The sequence below is a fragment of the Ziziphus jujuba genome, chromosome 8, assembly GCF_031755915.1.
Source record: "Ziziphus jujuba cultivar Dongzao chromosome 8, ASM3175591v1".
In the NCBI taxonomy this organism is placed as follows: Eukaryota; Viridiplantae; Streptophyta; class Magnoliopsida; order Rosales; family Rhamnaceae; genus Ziziphus; species Ziziphus jujuba.
Window position 1 is genome coordinate 2,538,833 of NC_083386.1, and position 19,510 is coordinate 2,558,342.

General features: G+C 32.6%; 1 protein-coding gene across 1 annotated transcript; it reads right to left on the reverse strand.

Moving 5' to 3' along the window:
• Window positions 1-1,325: 1,325 nt before the first annotated feature.
• On the reverse strand, window positions 1,326-2,915 carry LOC132804984 (ankyrin repeat-containing protein At5g02620-like). Its single transcript, XM_060819566.1, has 2 exons — window positions 2,316-2,915; window positions 1,326-2,036 (listed from the first exon to the last, which is right to left on the reverse strand). Exons 1-2 carry the CDS (start codon window positions 2,913-2,915, stop codon window positions 1,326-1,328), a joined length of 1,311 nt encoding a protein of 436 aa, XP_060675549.1.
• Between the last annotated feature and the right edge of the window lie 16,595 nt (window positions 2,916-19,510).

Sequence of the window (19,510 nt, forward strand, 5' to 3'; positions counted from 1 at the left end):
TCTGGAGTATTTGATTGGTCATCAAAGAAGCAGGAAAGTGCGGCTCAGTCATCTACAAAAGCTAAACACGTATCAGCATCGATCTCTAGCAACTTCGGACGCAATTTGGCGTAGAAAGATTTTAGACGACATTGGTGAGAACAAAATGAAGCAATAGAAATGTGTTGTGACAACAAATCAACAATAACAATGGCAAAGAATGTTGTTTTTCACAAGAGGACAAGGCATATTAAGACCAAGTATCACTTTATAAGGGATACAATTGAAGATGGAGATATTCAAGTTCAATATTGCAAGTTAGAATATCAAATTGTTGATATAATTATGATCAAGGCTCTTACGAAAGACAAGTTTCAATACTTGAGAGTGGCATTGGGAATACAAAAAATGCACATTAAAAAGAAGGATGTTGAAGGTTAATGTGCACATGTGGTAAATGTCTTATTTAATTTAACCATGGTTATGTAAAAGTAAAACTAGAGTTAATTGTGTTTTGTCGTGTGGCCAAGACATTGCCACATGTAAGGTTTGATCTTAAATCTAGAAAAACCTAATTGAAGCCTTTTTGGCTTTGCTAATATAAGAATCGATAGGGTTTTAGATGTGAAAATATGATCAGACTATCCAAAAATATTAAGGAGAAGAAACAAGCTTTTTTTCCCCCCTTTTTCATATTGCCGATATCTTCGTCTGTTGATATCATATTCATATATATGTATGTATATATATATATATATATATTTTTTTTTTTTCCTGATTTCTTTCCTCTTATCATAAACATATGTGCTAGAACAATATATTTGTGATGGTTTGCTTAATTCCTCTGCTGGTCACATTATTTTCTGTAGAAACAGCCAAAAGATTTCGAACATTACATATAGACTCCAATTAACAACTAAAAGAGTTAACACGACAAACAATAACAGAGCATTGACGGTGGAATTAGCTCGTACATTACTAAGAATAGTAAATATCATAAAGTAAAAGTAGGAGTGCATTAGGACATCAAATAAATTAAAATAGCTAGAAACAACTAATTAATACATACCAAGTTCCAACACAATTTAGCGTCAGTACTTCTACTTGCGCAAACAAAATCAAAATGTATGTTTGTACAGATGTAACCAAATAATAATTAAAACATATTTGATATTTTATAACCGAACTAGTCATATTAGTTCGTTAATTCTCAACAGAACATCCTTAACTTGTTTGGTAACGTGAAAGCAAACCATCTAAATATGATTAAACAAGAACCAAACATACAACACACCTGATTGTGTAAAGATATATTTTTGTGGCTATCAGTCTTGTCTCTCCGTTTTTCAACTCCAGAGTCCAAAACGGCTTCTAACATTGTTGTGAGGATCATTTCTCTTGACTATTGTGGATATTGGAAACGAAAACATAGAAAGAAAGTATAGGACGCATAACAAGGACGAAAACTGGAATGCAATGCCACCACTACGAAAAGGGTTGTCACTGTACTTAGGTTTTTCAGGGAGGACTGTCATTATGGCCTGGTCCAGAGCACAAACCATTGCCACAAGTGAGAATGTTGTTAGAAATGCTATCCAAACCACTGGGATTATAGAATTTACGAATTTTCGAAATAGTGGGACAAAAAAGTGGATCAACATGGAGAAAGTGGAGCAAGTAAAAGCCATTTTATCATAAGTAAGAAAATTTTGGAATTCTTTACTTCCACTGAAAATTGGTATGCCTTGGTCATTGTATCCACCAGGCATTGTGAAAGCGGCTGCAAAGGAAGCAGCGGCTATAATTGTGGATATCACTAGATTCAGGCTGACCACATCCTTAGTCGCTTGGTTTAACACTGAATGATGCTTCGTTTGTTCGTCTCCTTCATGATGTTTCCCAGCTTTTTTTTCTTCAACTTGTATTTCGTCTTTTTTCTTCTCATTGTCATCTCTCTCTCCTTCTTTAGTTTCTATTGCCTCCACCTTCTCTTCCAAACGTCGCGGTGGTGCTGGTGGTAAACCAATTGCTATCCCCAACTTCTCCATAATTTCCAACTGAGCACGTGTAACTTACAAGTTAGTTACACTTTACAAAAAATAAAAATATAAAACTCTGGCTACGAACTTTGATTAAACTTTTCGATTTTAATCATTTTGTTAAATACAAAATTGAGATCTTAGTGGGAATACCTTGATTAAACTTTTCTCATTTAATCATTTTGTTGAATACAAAATTGACATCTTGGTGGGAATTTCATACACTGTACCCTAATATATATATACTATTGGTTGAAATAAGTCTGATTAAATGCAATTGTGTGACAGAAAACTTACAATTTCAATATCCTTAAGCTTCTCGTTTGATAGGATAAGGTCAACGTAGGTCTTTCCCTTGTTGTTGGCAGCCCTTTTGTCAATTTTTGAGTCATTTTTCAGCACTGCTAGGATTTCGATATCTCCTTGAATAGAGGCTATGTGCAAAGCTGTATTTCCTTTTTTATCTTTCTCATTTATAAGATCCTGAAATGCCAATGATTTTAGTAAAAATTTCACCACTCTTTCCTGTCTATTTTCCACAGCAACATGAAGAGCCGTACGATCATGATCATCCAACAACTCACAAATATCTGGACAACTTTCGATCAGAACTCTAATTACACCAACATTTCCTTTCTTTGCGGCAATGTGAAGGGCAGACATACCTTGTTTATTGTGCGAGTAAACAAGGGCCTTATTCTCATCCATCAGAAATAGTTTAACAAGCCCCTTATTGCCAAGGTGTGCAGCATAGTGGAAAGGAGTCCACCCAAAATCATCAGCTTTTTCTAGTCCAGACTGAGATTTTTCTAGCAACTTACACACAAAATCTGCATAGAAGTTGACAAAATGTGGAACATAAATAACCAAATTTAAACTCTTTTCAAAATAGGTCATTTTCAAAAATGTTTTTCTTTTGCCATTATAACTGGATGTCATATAGTTTTTATCGTTCATGTCTCTTTAACCTCTAAAAAAGAGAAAGAAAAAAACATAAATATCAACGAATTAATGAGCACTTGACTAACAGAAACACATATATTTATACACATTCATATAATATATGTTTTTTTTTTTTAATTTAATTGAGATACATTAATATTATATTATGTAGTTTTACATTATTTTAATTGAGGCCATATGTATGTTTGAAGGCATTTCGATTTTTTTTTTTTTTTTTTTTCCCGGGACAATGAAGGTGTTTCAATTGGGTTGTCGTTTCCATTTTAAGACTGCTTAATAGTGGACTGAAAGAGGTATATATGTGCCTTCCACATGTTGATATTTTGGAACCTAGCTCTGCCATAATGACGACACCAAAATCCATTATGGGTGCTTTTAAGCTGAAAACCGATACCACTTATCAAAGCTGCAGTCAAAATTCGGGAAACATTGGCATCGTTTACTTTCCCCTTTTTTTTTTTTTTTTTTTTTTTAATAATTTTTATAACACTGGTCCAGATGTTCAGCACGTGAGGGCGCGCCATGTAATGTGTCTAACAAAATTGAAAATTAAGGGCCTCAACCGAAGTTCTTAGAACATTACGCTTCAGCAGGAAATAAAAATAATAATAATAAAAAATAAGAAGAAATATGTACCTGGAATAAACTAGCTAGAAGAGTAAAGTGCATTTAACCCTCTATGTCTCTTAATTTAGATATGTTAATGACAATCTGAAAATACTGGTTAATTATATAATTTTATTATATTGAAATGAAGTAAGAATGAAGTGCATGTTTATATGGCCAATTGTCAGTCCACTGTCAATCAGCGAAATTGACGGTGAGTATTTTTGCAATAATTACTATTGTTTAGATTAGAGTAATACTAAGACTGTTTTTTATTTCCTAATAATATATATATATATAAATATATATATTATTTCGTAGTTGAAGATCGTCAAATGTACCCAACTAAAATCAGTTAATTGATATATATGGCATTTCGTTTATTTTTTTAATAATAATAACAATAATAAAATGCATATGTGACGTTCAAATACAGCACTAACCAATATTCTCCATTTCTAAAATAAAGAGGAGGAAAAATAAATTTTAGTTATGGAAAAGAACCATAAAACAAATTTTAGTTATGGAAAAGAACCATTAAACAAATTTTAGTTATGCAAAAGAACCATATAACTCAACAGCGACGAGAAATTGTGTCTTGAAACACTGAAAGAGAAGATTGTTTTTTACCTGTCCTTTCGTTGTTGGGTTGTAATAAGAGTGTTGCTGCATTAGCTATTCCTTGATTGAAGGTAAAATAAATATTCCGGAAGCGAAGTAAAACGGCCTCTTCAAAAGTGGAAGTTTTACGACCTAAGGGAATTAGATCAAGAGCAATAAATTTTTAATTAGCCTAAATGAATGATATCAAATAGTTAGCCATGATAGGCAAAAGACTTCTAGAGGATTTCTCGTCATCTAACTTCATAGGAGATTTGAAGTAGAAAAAAAGGATGATTGATACAAGATCAAGATTTATAAATTGCAGTATTTTGATACCTGGCAATATAATTCCTGCTTTATAGAGTACATAGCTTTACAAGTGTTAATGATTATCATTTATCCAACTAAGTTTTCAAAATTAAATTACTAATTGAAGTGACAACCTCATAACTTGACATGTCAACATATGTATATGTTCTCACCTTAGATTGGAAATATGTTTCCAATATATCATAATTTTAAATTGCAATGATACAAAGCATACAAAAATATTCTTTCTAAGCACTGACAAGCTGCCTGACTGACTCCCAATTTCATGTAAAAAAAAAATTAAAGAAAAAAAGACAATCTCTACATGTTGAGAGATTGTTAACGCCCAATATAAGCTAGATGGCTATGCCTAGTAGAATAAAATTTATGAAATATATATCTGTAAGAAGGTTTTATAAAAAAATTTTACTATTTATCACTACTAATAATGAGCAACAGTAAGATCCATGTTGAAATGGTAAATACTAATTGAATGTATTAATTATATATTAATTCTTTATACTAAAACTTTAAGATGATAAGCCCAACCATTTTAAGAACATCCTCAAAGAACTTTTTAAAATAAAGTGTATATTTTCAACGATAAAGAATATTTTTTTAAGACAAATAGTGAAATTTTAAGGTGTTCTCCAACAATACTCTTAATTCATATTCTTTATTCTTTTTTTTAATAACATTGATTGTATTATTTATATTAGTTTTCTTTTCCTTTTGTATAATTATATTTCAAATATTATATAGTGGCATGGAAACTCGTAATACATTTAATTAAATTAATATAATATCAAAATAAAGAATATATTTTGCCTTTACATTTTGGAGATTTAATGTGTAACATTTTGACTTGAGAAATCTCTCAGAATTTGAATTTTGACCAAGTTTGATTGGCGTTGACCAAGGTTGACTAAGTGGATCCCTCGGGAACTTTTTGGTACAACTAGCATTCGTTTTGATGAGGGTATCATTGTGAAGAACATATCATCACAAGTTCATAAACTGGTAGCTCACCTAATTTTGAATTAGGATCAAGGAGTTATGGTGAGGACAAGTTTTTATTTGGATTGACTAAGTGGGGTCCAAAGTTGAATTTTTATTTGATTAAGGTTTAGTCTTGACCAGCATACCATCGCATAATACCCGTTAATATGAATCGATAAACTGGTAACATATTCAATTTGGAGCTACGATTAGAAAGTATTGGCTTTATAAAATTTTATAATTGTTTTACTAATATTGGCCCTAACCCATCCAAATTTTTCCTCATCGCCCATCCCACCTAAAAGCCCACCTTTAGACAGGCCACTTACCATTTTTCAAGCCAAGGCTACCGGCAATGTGTCAAAATTAGGCATCTAAATTGCCGGTAATGCTTGAGTTTGGTTGCCAAAATTTGGGCATTTTCAAGCCGTGTAAATACCCTTACCTATTATTTATGGACCCTTGAGTCCATTTTTGAACATCTTTCCTTCTAACTCTTGCTAGGTTAAGAAATATCACATTGTAAACTTCAATCCAATCTTTTTGGTGTAAATCCAATCATCACCGACATCCCTGAGCTGAGGTGAGTGCATTTCTTGTTGTCCATTTTATGGCCTTCCACTGATATATAGTTTGTAAACTTTAGTTGAGTTTTGAGTATAAACCCAATGTGGATTAATTTAGTATAATGCCCGATAAAATTCGACCTAAATTGGACAATCTAGAATGTTATTGATGTTGTATATAGGTTCCTAATTGTTATTGGGAGCTATTTGATGGTTCAATTTTGTTAGAATATCAACAGATGAAAAACCTCAAATTTTTGGCTTTAGATCAAATGGGTCTACTGGGTAATTTATCTAATCAGGTGTCCAATTTTGATAATTCTTAAGTCATGGAATAAAACTGAAACCACAGATCTTAGCTGTAATTTTATTTGTTTTCATGGGATCCCAAGTAAAATTTCATAATATTTTAGACATCCAATGTTGAGCCAGAAAGTGGCTTGCTATGAAGTAGGAGTGAGTATGGCCAACCCAATGAGTAGAATAATTTTTAGATTGTGTTTTGGGCTTGCTTATAATATATTAATTATATGATTTAAATCTTGTTATGTGGATTATGGAATTTATGAGCATGCATATGAACATGTGTGTCTGTCTAAATATAGATATTTATATATAATTAAGTGGTTTTGGTATATTATTTGAGATAGTAGTTTGGTGAATGATATATTTTTCAAATTATATTTTTAGATTATAATATATATTGGATTCCTGATCTTATACGCTATTTAAATTGACAATTGTATATATATACATATAAACGTATTTATGAATTCACCCAAAAAAAAAAATATATATATATATATATATAAACGTATTTATGTTTGATTATGTATGTTTGTGGTGTTTTTAAAAGATGAATTGATATGTTTAAAAGAAAATATATTTAGTTATTTATTTATTTACTTACCTGTTGATATGCCACTTTGAGATTTGGGATATTTATTTTGGTAAAATATTATTATGGATTTCTATCAGATTATTTGTTAAGTTTATTTATATGCATTTCATTATCTTAATTATTGAAATGCTTAAATGCTAATTTAAAGGTTTGATATATTCATATATGAATTTTATTCATTTAATTATTGGATTATTTGAGATTTGAGAATTTAATCCTTAGAACGGGTATTTTTATGATTATCATGTTTTATTAATAATTTCTAAATTATTATTTATGATTTGAAAAATTTACACTAATGGAGATGGTTTTGAAGGTACATTATTTTTCTTAAATTATTTGGTTTTATTAACATTTTTCAATGTTGGTTTATAAAAATGGATATTCAATCAAATGGTATATAAGCCAAATTATTCGAACATATATATATTATATTATACCACAAAACAATTTTTAAAACTAATAACCATAGCAATAATTAAAATAAATCAAACCATAATTTCTTTAAATTTCCAAAGATATTCTTTTGGCACCAAAACATATATTAAAAACATTATAAATTTATCTAGAAATTCTCTTAATATCAAATACATAAAACATATTTATAAAATATTTAATTATGAGATATTTCAAAAATGAAATTTGATAAAATTTACCAAAATCTCAAATTCCTTAGAACCAACATATTTTATGATGCCCAAATATTTAATTCCATTCAATTTTGGCATCAAAATTCCAAAATATAAATTTACTAAATATTCAACACATCAAACATATTTTCAAATAACCAATTAACACAAAATATATATATTTTAACATCCCAAAATAATTTTGATAGTGGGTCACTCACCTCGAGCACGCAATTAATCCAAGATCCTCCATAGGATCAATTCCACGACGTACACGTGCTCCTAGAACAACAATATTACACATCTCAAATAAATTAATATTTTATTCGGGTAAATAATACCGGGTATCCGGGGGACTAACACAAACGTTAACCGAAATTGATGAGTAATATACCGAATCGAAGCTTATGGAACGAGGATGGCGGATTGAGGCTTACCTTTCGGAGAACGGACCCGTGGTGGCTGAAATCTCACCGGAAAGCTTTCGGGATTCAAATCCTCAATTCTCTCAATCCGTTGAGATTTGAGGAAAGGGGACACCGGATTTGGGTTCAGAGGGTTGGAATTAGTGGGAAAGGAGGGGCGGTGCAGCCTGAAACTCACCGGAAAGTCAATTTCCCGGTGAGCCTCCGTGGTCACCAGAATTTGCCACCGCCGGCGGTGCGTCCGGTGGCCACTGGCCGTGATTTTTGGTGGGAAGGTAGATCTGGTGATGGGTAACTCAATGGGACCAGCGGTGAGGCAAACGGTGGCCGGAATAGGGAGAAATCGAGGTTTGAAGGAATTGGCGCCGCCGCCGAAAAAAGCCTCGATCCGGGCGCGTTAGCGGTCGGTTGGCCGTAGTTTTTGGCTGGCCGGCCGGTTTTCAGGTGGGCTTCAAGGTGGGGTTGTGCGTGTACTGTTCTGGTGGCCGGAAATGGGTGAACGGTGGTGGCCGGTTGGTTTCTCTCTCTCTTTCTCTCACCTTTCCCCGCCGGCTCACGTGTGTTGCCAAAATAAAAACCACCCGTGGGTGACACTGTTCACTCATGGGATTGGCTGAAATTGCAACACGTGGCATACACTGTTCACTCAAGCCAAATATATTAAAATAATACTGTATTCGGAAAACTTTGCATGCCCATAACTTTTTAACCAGATGTCCAATTTAAGCGTGCCGCTAGTCTATGAACTCGTATCGATGAGTACTTCACAACCATGCATGAGTCAAAGCTCAACTTTTCCTGAATAAAAAGTCAACTTCAGCACCCCTTGGACAGTTTGAACTTCAACTTGTTTTGCTCATAATTTTCAAACCATAGCTCCATTTTCGACGTGCTACTAGTCTACGAACTCGTGCCAATGTGTACTTCGTAACGGTACCTCAATCAATCTAAAATTCCACCTGAGTCAAAAAGTCAACTTTTAACCCCTTCGATCAACGGTCAACGGTCAACCTCAGTCAAAGTTGGAAATTTTCCATTGTGCTTTGGGACGGGGTGTTACAATTACTGTTACTCTTATTATTATTATTATAGGATAGTGGCTAGTGGAGGAAGCAAACACGATCCTGCATGGGAACATGGTTTTCCAATTGAAGGTAATAAAAGTGGAACAATATGCAAATATTGTAATCGCGTGATGAAGAGTGGTAGAGTAACACGATTAAAATACCACCTTAGTGGTATTGATCCTTCACACAATGTACAACCTTGTGGTCAAGTGCCTCCTGAAGTTAAAAAATTCATAATAGATTTATTAAAAGGAAAACAACAACGTAAGATCAAAAAAGCAAATAAAATGGAAGCGATTCGTGCAGATTTACAAGGACAACTGCATGCTGAAACATATGATGTGGATGATGAGGATGATGATGACATAGCATATCCACCTGGGATGGATCCATATGAGAAAAATGATTATCGAGAGGCAATTCATGCTTCTAAACAATCAGAGTGGGAAAGAAATCATCTCCACAAAGTTCGATATCAAGCTGAAGGAGGCGAATCTAGCAGTCATGCTAAACCTGCAGTACAACGAACACAGAGTCTTAAAGATCCACAATCAAGATTTGTTGCACCAAGCTTATACAAGTCCTCTCAAGCAAAGCAAAAAAATAAAAATAAAAAATTTTCTGGAGGAAAAATAAAAGAAGGTATGGGAAGAATAATAAGTAAATTTTTTATTTATGAAAATTTACCAGCAAATAAAGCATCATCCCATCATTTCAAGAATTTGGTAGGAGGATGCCAACAAGCAGGGCCAGGTATAGAACCTCCAACCCCTTATGACAAAATATTTGGATATGGAGTATGAGGAGATAAAAGACCATGAAAAGAAAATGAAAGCGAAGTGGGAAACCTATGGTTGTACAATCATGTGTGATGGATGGACGGGTCCCACCAGGATGTCTATTATTAATTTCATGGTTTACTCAAATGGAAGCACAATTTTTCTAAAATCTATTGATACTTCAAATCAAATAAAGTATCATAAATACATATATGAGCAATTGAAGAAAATAATTCTGGAAGTTGGGAAGAAAAATGTGATACAAATTGTAACAGATAATGGCTCTGCATTTGTTAAAGCTGGGAAGAAATTGATGGGAGATTACAATTTGTATTGGACTCCATGTGCAACACATTGCATTGATCTCTCATGTTTGAAGATATTAGGAAGAATGAGAATGTGGCTATTGTAATCAAGCAGGCTAGAGCAATCACAACTTACATCTACAATCATAATTGGTTGCTAGCAAAGATGCGTGAAACTTGCAAAGGTGACATCATTCGTCCAGGACTTACACGATTTGCCACAAACTATCTTGCACTTGATAGCTTGGTTAAAAAGAAAACAGAACTTAAGCAACTATTCACATCTACTGATTGGACTAATCATAATTATAGTGCTTCAAAAGAAGGTCAAACAGTGGAAAATATAGTACTTAATCATACTTTTTGGGATCAAGCACATAAGATGTGTCAATTATTTGAGCCTTTATATAAGTTTTTACGTATTGTTGACACCGAGGTTTATCCAACAATGGGAGCAGTGTATGAGTTGATGCGAATTGTTAAAGAGGAACTTGGCAAAATGCATGGTGCAAAGTGGATATTAAAGATTATCAATAATAGGTGGGATAAAACCTTAAAGCATCCATTACATGCAGCAGGTATGAGCTCATAGTCAATTTATATAAAATATGTTAGACTTTTATTTTTTTTTTGTTAATGTAAAATACTTTATATCTTTCATTATTTATCTCTAATTAAACTAAAATATTTTTTTTCCCTTTTATATAGCTTATTATTTAAATCCTCAATATCAATACAGACCTAGGATTGTAGAATATTCTAATCTTATAAAAGCTGTACACGATGTCTATGCTACATTGGATACTAAATCAACCGCAATTAGCCAGTTTGGAAAGGAGGTATAATGATGATAATTTATTAAGATAATATATTTTAAGGGTTTATAACTTTATTTTATTTTATTTTACACCTTACATACTTCAAGGATGCAAGGAAAGGATTTGCAAGACCAACAGCAATTGCTTCTAGAAAAGAGATGTCTCCTAGTAAGTTTAAATATTGCAGTATGTGAATATCAATTGATGTAATAGTACAAATATGTAATCATATAATAATTATTTTGTAACAGTTGAATGGTGGGTCATGTATGGTGATAGTGCACCTATAGTAAGAAAATTGGCATTGAAAGTTTTGTCACAAACAGCATCATCCCCTACCTGTGAAAGAAATTGGAGAACTTTTGCACTCATACTGTCAGGACCCGTCCAGAATTCCTTCCCCGGAACCCTAGACAAGCCCTGATCCCAGGGAAGTACTACCGAACCTTCCAATGGAAAATCCGGCAGCACCTCCCCTAAGGGTAGGACTAACCAAAAATTACCTGCACTGAAAACACACTTCTATAAACATCCACTTATTCCTCCCACACTACTACAAATTGATTCCACAAATTTCAGCACTTCAAATAACAACAGCCGCAACCCAGTGCATAAATAACAACTACATGTCCAATACAGTATACAGAGCATTATACAACAAATGTGGAATTAATACAAGGACAGATAAAGAAATAATACAGATAGAGAGGAAAAAGGGAAGAAATACTTCTTGAACCTTCGGCAACGAACTGAGACGTTGGGCTCGCCCCGGACAATCAACGTCTCCAACCTGGACCTAGGGGAACGGAATTTAAGAGTGTGAGATGCTAATCATCTCAGTGAGTGACCCTATCTACTATACAATATAATACCACGGTAATAAGTAGATAAATAATAATTAATTGGAAATAATAATTTCTCTCAAAATCCTTACAATTCTCTCAGTTGGAAAAGTTCCCCTTTTAAAACCTTTTCACAAAACCCTTTATTCGTATTCCCCGAAAACCAAGACATCAAATAAATATCAAAAACAGTAATAATTATATTTTTAATTCCAATACAGTTTCAAAACATTTTATTTTTTAAATCACAGTTCTGAAAAAAATCATTTGATGCACCCACTATATACCAGTGGTGCCAACAGTACCCAGCGTCCCAAGGTACCGCCAGATAGGAGGTTATAGAAAGAAACCGGCATACGGTCGCATGGCGTCCCACTGCGCCGCTGCTAACCTGGTGTCCCGGCCATGGAGGGGTGGCCTACCCTCATCCGATGGCAACCACAGGACAACCTCACAATATCACCTGCGCGCTACTCACACCCACCTGCGTGCTAATCACATCCGTGTGCACAATATCCATATCACATATAATCAGAACACCAGTACGTGCACGGTACATCTAAAAATCATAAAATTCACAAATTTAAATTATATAACAAATTTCACATTTTGCATAAACATAGCGGGTATAGTCCATCCGCTTGAACCCGGAAATTCTCCACAATTTCTTTATAATCAATACCAAAAATTCCATGATTTTCAAATCCACCAACTCCCAAATCCACCAATTCAAATATTCACATTTTCCCAATAGCATAAATAATTCTCGAAATATAATAATTAAATCTCATAATATTCCATGGGCATATTTTATAAAAATTGAAATCACCAACATGAGCAAATATTTTCCTTGAAATATTTGAAAATCAAATCGTGCCCGATTTAATATTAAAACCACACGAATTTCAAAATCCTCAAAACCATAAAATAATTTCACATGGCATAATTTTATAGAATGCACATTTTCTTAAATCCAATAAATTCACCAATAAATCCACAATAAATCAAATAATTATTTGGCACATAGAAATTAAATTCCAAATATTCAAATCACACATAGTAATCACAATTTAATTCCCGAAATTAATTTGAAGGTGGGTCACTCACCTGGAGCACGCAATTAACCTACGATCCACTATGGGATCAATTCCATGACTCATCCGTGCTCCTAAAACACAATTCACACACAGTCAAATAAATTAATATTTTATTCGGGTAAATAATACCCGGTACCCGGGGGGTCAAACACAACGTTATCCAAAATAGTCGAATAACATACCGAATCGAAGCTTGAGTGACGAGGATTACCAATCCGGTCTCCATCGACCCCAATTCCGTCGGAGGTGGCCGGAATTTGGCCGGAAAGCTTATGCCGGTTTTCAATTCCTCGTATCTCGCAAACCGCTTCGAATTTTTGAGATTGGAGGCTATATTTGGACTCAGAGGACCCAAAATAGGGGGAGAGGGGTGGTAATTCGGACTGGGCTGGCCGGAATACGGCGAAATCGCCGGAAAAATTTCAACCGCTGCCGCGACTTCGCCGGCCCGATCTGGGCGCGTCGCGTGGGCTTGGACGGTGGCTGGTGAACTCACCGGCGTGTGGGCTTGGACGGTGGCTGGCACATGAGTGGTTCTGGTGGCCGGAAAAAGAAAACACGATGAGAGAGAGGGACGGTCGGGAGAGAAAGAAAGAAAGAAAGAAAGAAAGAAAGAAAGAAGAAGAAGAAGAAGGAGAGGAACAGGAATCGGGGCTGGGTCCCCTTTTTTCCCACGTGGGGGAAAGAAAAAAAAGAAAAAAGAAAAGAAAAAGAAAAAGGAAAATAAAAAAAGAAATGATTTAAAATTAATTAAATAATATTAATAATAATATTATTATTTAAAATAATAATAAAATAATTTGATTTTTACACATGGTTGACATGTGGCTTCTCAACATGGTGACACATGGCCACCTTCATTAAGTCACACGTGGCACATCATTACTCGTTTAAAAAATAATATCAAAATAATACAGTATTTGAAAAATTCTACAGGTCCATAACTTTCAAACCACATGTCCAAATCGGACGTGCTGCTAGTCTACGGACTCGTATCGACGAGCACTTCACAACCATGCATGAGTCAAAGCTCAACCTTGCATGAATAAAAAGTCAACTCCAGCACCCCTTAGACAATTTGGACCTCAACTTGTTTTGCTCATAACTTTCAAACCGTAGCTCCGTTTTCAACGTGCTAGTAGTTTACAAACTCGTGTCAACGTGTACTTCGTAATGGTACCTCAGTCAACCTAGAATTCCAACCGGGTCAAAAAGTCAACTTTTGACCCCTTCAGTCAACGGTCAACAGTCAACCTCGATCAACGTGCAAAATTCCGACATGGTTCGGGACGGGGTGTTACACATACATACAAAACAAAGAAATAGACTAGAATATAGTAGAATTGAAAAACTAGTCTATTGTTATTATAATATGAAACTCAAGTTGAGGGATATGGATGCTGAAGAAGAAAATCATTAAGACTTGGATCCAACAATAATATTTGAAACTATAATGGAAGATGATGATGAAGAGGGCAACCAAATATACCAATGGATTAAAGATGTTCATTTAGATGATCATGAGGGGAATCCTGATACAAAGATTGCTCAACAAGCTGAAAAAGAAGGGATAAATGTTCAAAAAGTGATTACTGAAGAAGTAAATTCTAGTAGTGGTGATTCATTTCAAAGGCTTATGAGAGAGCCAACTTGAACTACTAGTGCTTCAACTCCATCAGGTGGTACACATTCACAATTTGAGACTCTTAGTAGTTACTCTAGCTCTAGTGGTGATGAAGATAACTTCAATAGCTCTAGTGGTGATGAAGATAACTTCAATAAATTATCTAAATTAGAAGGTAGAAGAGGTAGGGGCCAAAGGGAATCACCAAGTCAAGAAGTTAGATTAAGCCCATTTACTGGTGAACAATATTACACACATGCAATATAGGATGAAGATCATGGGAGTAGAGATGCAGTTCAAAGATTCGATGCTGTTGGAAAAGACTATACACGTAAAGAAAAATCTATGATGGAGATGTCATAATAAGAAAAAGATTCAATTTCTATGAATTTTGGATCTATGAGGTTTGGAAGTCATTTTCATAACCCTTATTCAATGAATAATTATAGAATGTCATCAAGTAGCAACTCATGGGTACCATCTCAAACTCAACCATCAGAGAGTAGTAGTTATGCACATAGTCAACCAATAATGTAAGATCCATATGGTTGGCATATTAATAATTATATGCAAAACTATCATGGAGATACATCTTTTCACAACTACTTCTCATATTTCACATCTCAAAATCAAAATGAAGAAGAAACCGATGATTTTCAACCACCCAGAAGTTCTATGTGGTATTAAGATGACATTTATGAACTACAATGTAATTGTAATAATCGTTTTATATATTTTAGTTAATAAATAAATTTATCATATATGTATTTTTTGATATATTGTTATTAATAATAATTCATCTATGGTTATTAATGTCTAATTGCTCATTATAAATCAATTCACTAAGAAGAACATAACATCCATTCAATATTTTAGTAAGTTTTATAATCAATTTGATAATTGATAGATTAAATAAGCTAATTCTAAAGTTTCAATAAAAAATTTTATCTTTTAAAACAAATTTCCATCATTTTTTATAATTTTTTATCGATATTCGATATTTTTCGATATTTCCATGAAAATTTCCGTATTTTAAACTCTCGATATTTCCGTCGACATCGATACTTTGAACCTTGTTTTTTAGAATGCTTATTCCTTCAGTTTAAGAAATAGCTATTTATTTCAAAACTTTCAAAAAAATTTTCTTTCATTTAAAAGATAACTATCTTTACCATGTTTAAAATATATTCAAATTTAAATTATTATCTTAAATTAAAAATACATAAATAAGTATAATATTTGACTTTTAATTAATTTTTACCAAATTTGATATTTTTGAAAAAAAATTCTAAAAACTAAATATTAAATTTAATTTAAGATAAGTAATCAAATATATCAATAAGAATATCTATTCCTCTTTTTTTTTTTAATTACTATGAATAAATATTTCAATTTTACCTACAATAACCATTCTACATGCCAAACATGTTTTTAATTTTTTTTTATAGAAATAGACAATAAAAAGAATGCCATTTTTCAAATATATATTTAATATTTTTTTTAAACCGGTAACCTCCCCTTTTATCCTGGTTTTTGAACCCATAAATTTTTAATTGTAAATATAAATAGTTTATCCACTAAACTCATTTTATCCCAACATTTGATATCTGCATAGAGAGCAAGTTGGCATAAATAAATAAAAATACTAGCACGTCGTCAACGTCCACGGGGCAAAAGAACTGCAAATTACGAATTAGATATTATTGCCGCTCGGTGGATACCTGATCAAAATTATATTGCTAGCAACTGCTTTCATCGTCAATACGTTTGGTGACAGTCAGATTTTTTATCATGACTAATCACTATTAGCCACTTAGTTCATTTTCGCCAATATTTTTTCAAATTTATATATAATATATTGGCTTTTTCTGCAAATTCTTTTAGAAAGTTGGCTTAGCAAATTTCTTTTGTAGAATATAATATATATATATATATATTTGTTCAAACATTGAGTTCAGATGGAAAACTATATTTATTAATTTCAATTTGACTTTGAAACGGACATCTGATTAATCAAAGACCCGATATCACCCAAAAAGCAAAAATTAAATTAAACAAAGACCCGATTCCTAAGGAACATATTCATTAAACAAATACCTGATTACCAAGGAACATGTTGATTTTTTTGCTACAGTACAGAAACGAAAAGAAAACAAAACATAACATCTCCCTAGAAAAGGCAATAAAAAAAAAAATACCATTTTCCCAATATATATATATATATGATATCTTTTTTTTATCATTACAATTATCTTCCCTTCTGTCTTGATTTTTTAAACCATAATTGTTTAATTATAAATATAAATAATTTATCAAATAAATTAATCTCATTTCATCCGGCATTTAATATCTACTAATTAGCAAGCTGGCATAAATAAATAAAAATACTAGCACGTTGTCAACGTACACGGGGCGCGAGAGCTGCAACTTACCAATTAGATAGTGTTGTCGCTTGGTGGATCCTGATAAAAAATATTCTTTTTTTATTCTTCAATATTATATTACGAGCAACTGCTTTCACTGTAAATAGGTATGGTGACAGTCAGATTTTCATCATGACTAGTCGCTATTAGCTACTTATTTGACTTTCGCCATATTTATACATATTGATATATATGATACATTGGACTTTTCTGCAAATTCTTTATCCAAATTCATTTAGAAAGTTGACTTAGCAATTTTTTTTTTTTTTTTAAGAATACAATACGTATATATATTTATATGTATTTGTTCAAACATTAAGTTCAGATGGGAAATGATATTTATTAATTTCAACTTCACCTCGAAACAGACATCTGATTAATCAAAGACCCGATAAAAAAAAAAATAGCCATGGAAGCAGGGGACGATCTCACCATTCGACTACTAGATTTCGACCATCTTTGGCCAAGTTTTCAGACCTTTCCGCTTAATTCAATCACTTTCTTATAAATTTGTATATTTCCCTTATGAGGATGGTAGTATACAAAAGCATGTAAATGAATTGTTCAAAGTTTAGAAGTCTAAACTAAATGTAAGGACGTGCTTGACTTTGGTTGATCTGCTTCTGTTGAATTCTGAAAGTTCAATTTGTCAACGATACATGTGCAGTTGCTTTGTACTATTAGAAAAACCACTTATGTGCATGAAGCATGGGTCTAGTAAAAGCTGATTTCTTTCATTCTCTTCTACAATTTATCTTTCTCCCTTCTTGTTCTGTATATAAAATGAGATAGAATTATTGAAACCAATCAATGAGGGGCCAATTGTATTTTTACTTGATACAAATGTTAGTCATAATAATTGAAAACAAAACAAAAATGATGATTATCTTTTTAGTTGAAGCTAACCTTAATGGTATCCCATGTTAAAAGTTTTCTATAATGAGCAACTGATTATCAAGCAGTAGAAGTTAATGAAGTGCCTTAATTATTTTAATTGTTAATATATTGAAAATAAGTTGTTCGAGTAACAGAGGTGAATAGATTTTGCCAGTGAGACTAAAGTGTTTTTAATGAGCCTTGAAGACAGTTAACCATATTTTACATGATTCTTTGATATTTTTCTATTTCGTTTAGCATAATCCAAGAATGGTTGATTAAGCTTTGTTTTCATATTCATGGGTTTTGCCATATAATTTCTAAATCAATCGAATACCAAAAATGTGAATGCTCTTAGTTTCGGACTAATTGGTTTTATGGAATTTGCTACAACTCCTTTATATATATACATGAAAGTTAAATAGCTAAATTCTAATGCATGATTTTAGCTTGTGAAAAGGGGTAGCAGTGTTGGCATGCAAATGGCACTTACTTTGTGGAGAGGAAATGATATATTTTTATATAAGTACACATATGACTATAAATATTTTAGTGACTTTGATTAACTATTTCCTATTAGTATACATATGGTTTATAAAAATGTAATTTTTGGGAAATCTATATTTTTTACATTTATAGTGGTATGGATTTTAGATGTACCATATAGTATTGGTATTCTTGATATACATGTGATTAATTTCAGTGCGCATGTTACATTTAGTCATTCTTTATGAGCTATGGTAAATGAGTATAGACAGGTAATTCGTAGTTATGGCATTAGCCACCCTCTCTATGGCCAGAGACCAACAAGTTTAGCCATTCCTATGGAAGCTAAGGTGAGAGTAGATAAGTAGGTATTTTGCGATGATAGTATTAATCATCATTCCCCAAGCCGTAGAAAGATAAATTATTTAGCATAGGCACCTTTATCATGCTAAAGGGGCGGCATGTAGGTTCTCTTATCCTTTCCTCTGTTGGACACTAATCATCACTTAGCAACATTTGTATATCATATAGTACATCAGGTGTCTTTTTGATATATGTTGTGTGTTAGCTGTACTATATAGTACTGTGGTAGTAATTCAGTTAGGCATATAAGCAATTTAGCATTGCATTTATACTACCTATGAAACTAGCAGGTGGAATGGTCATAGTAGGCAACCACCTTTGACTTTATTGGTTGCAGTAAGCATACGAGTGGTTACATGTATTTATTGTGCCTTCAATTGATTGATATGGTAGGGTTGTGTGATAGGATATAATATGGTACATCAAGTGTTTTTCTTTTATGAGTATGCATTTTCAATAAATTATTTATTATTATTATTACTACTATTATATTTAATATTTTTAATATTTTCGTATATGTCTATTATTATTATTTGATTATTATCAAATTATTATTATTATTATTATTATTTGCATGATTGTTGTATTTAAGATCTGTTTGGTATAGCTAATGAAAATAAATATTTAGCCTGCAGAACTTTATATGATAGATCTTTTTAAAAAAGAGCTTTTATTAAAAAGTTAATAAGTGTTTGGTTATATATAAAAATGCTACGTTAAGCTGCATTAAAAACTCATTATATTTCCATTTAAGGTTTTAAAAAAAAAATTTTTTTTTTAGAAAAGCATAAATTTTGGGCTTCTCTAAAAC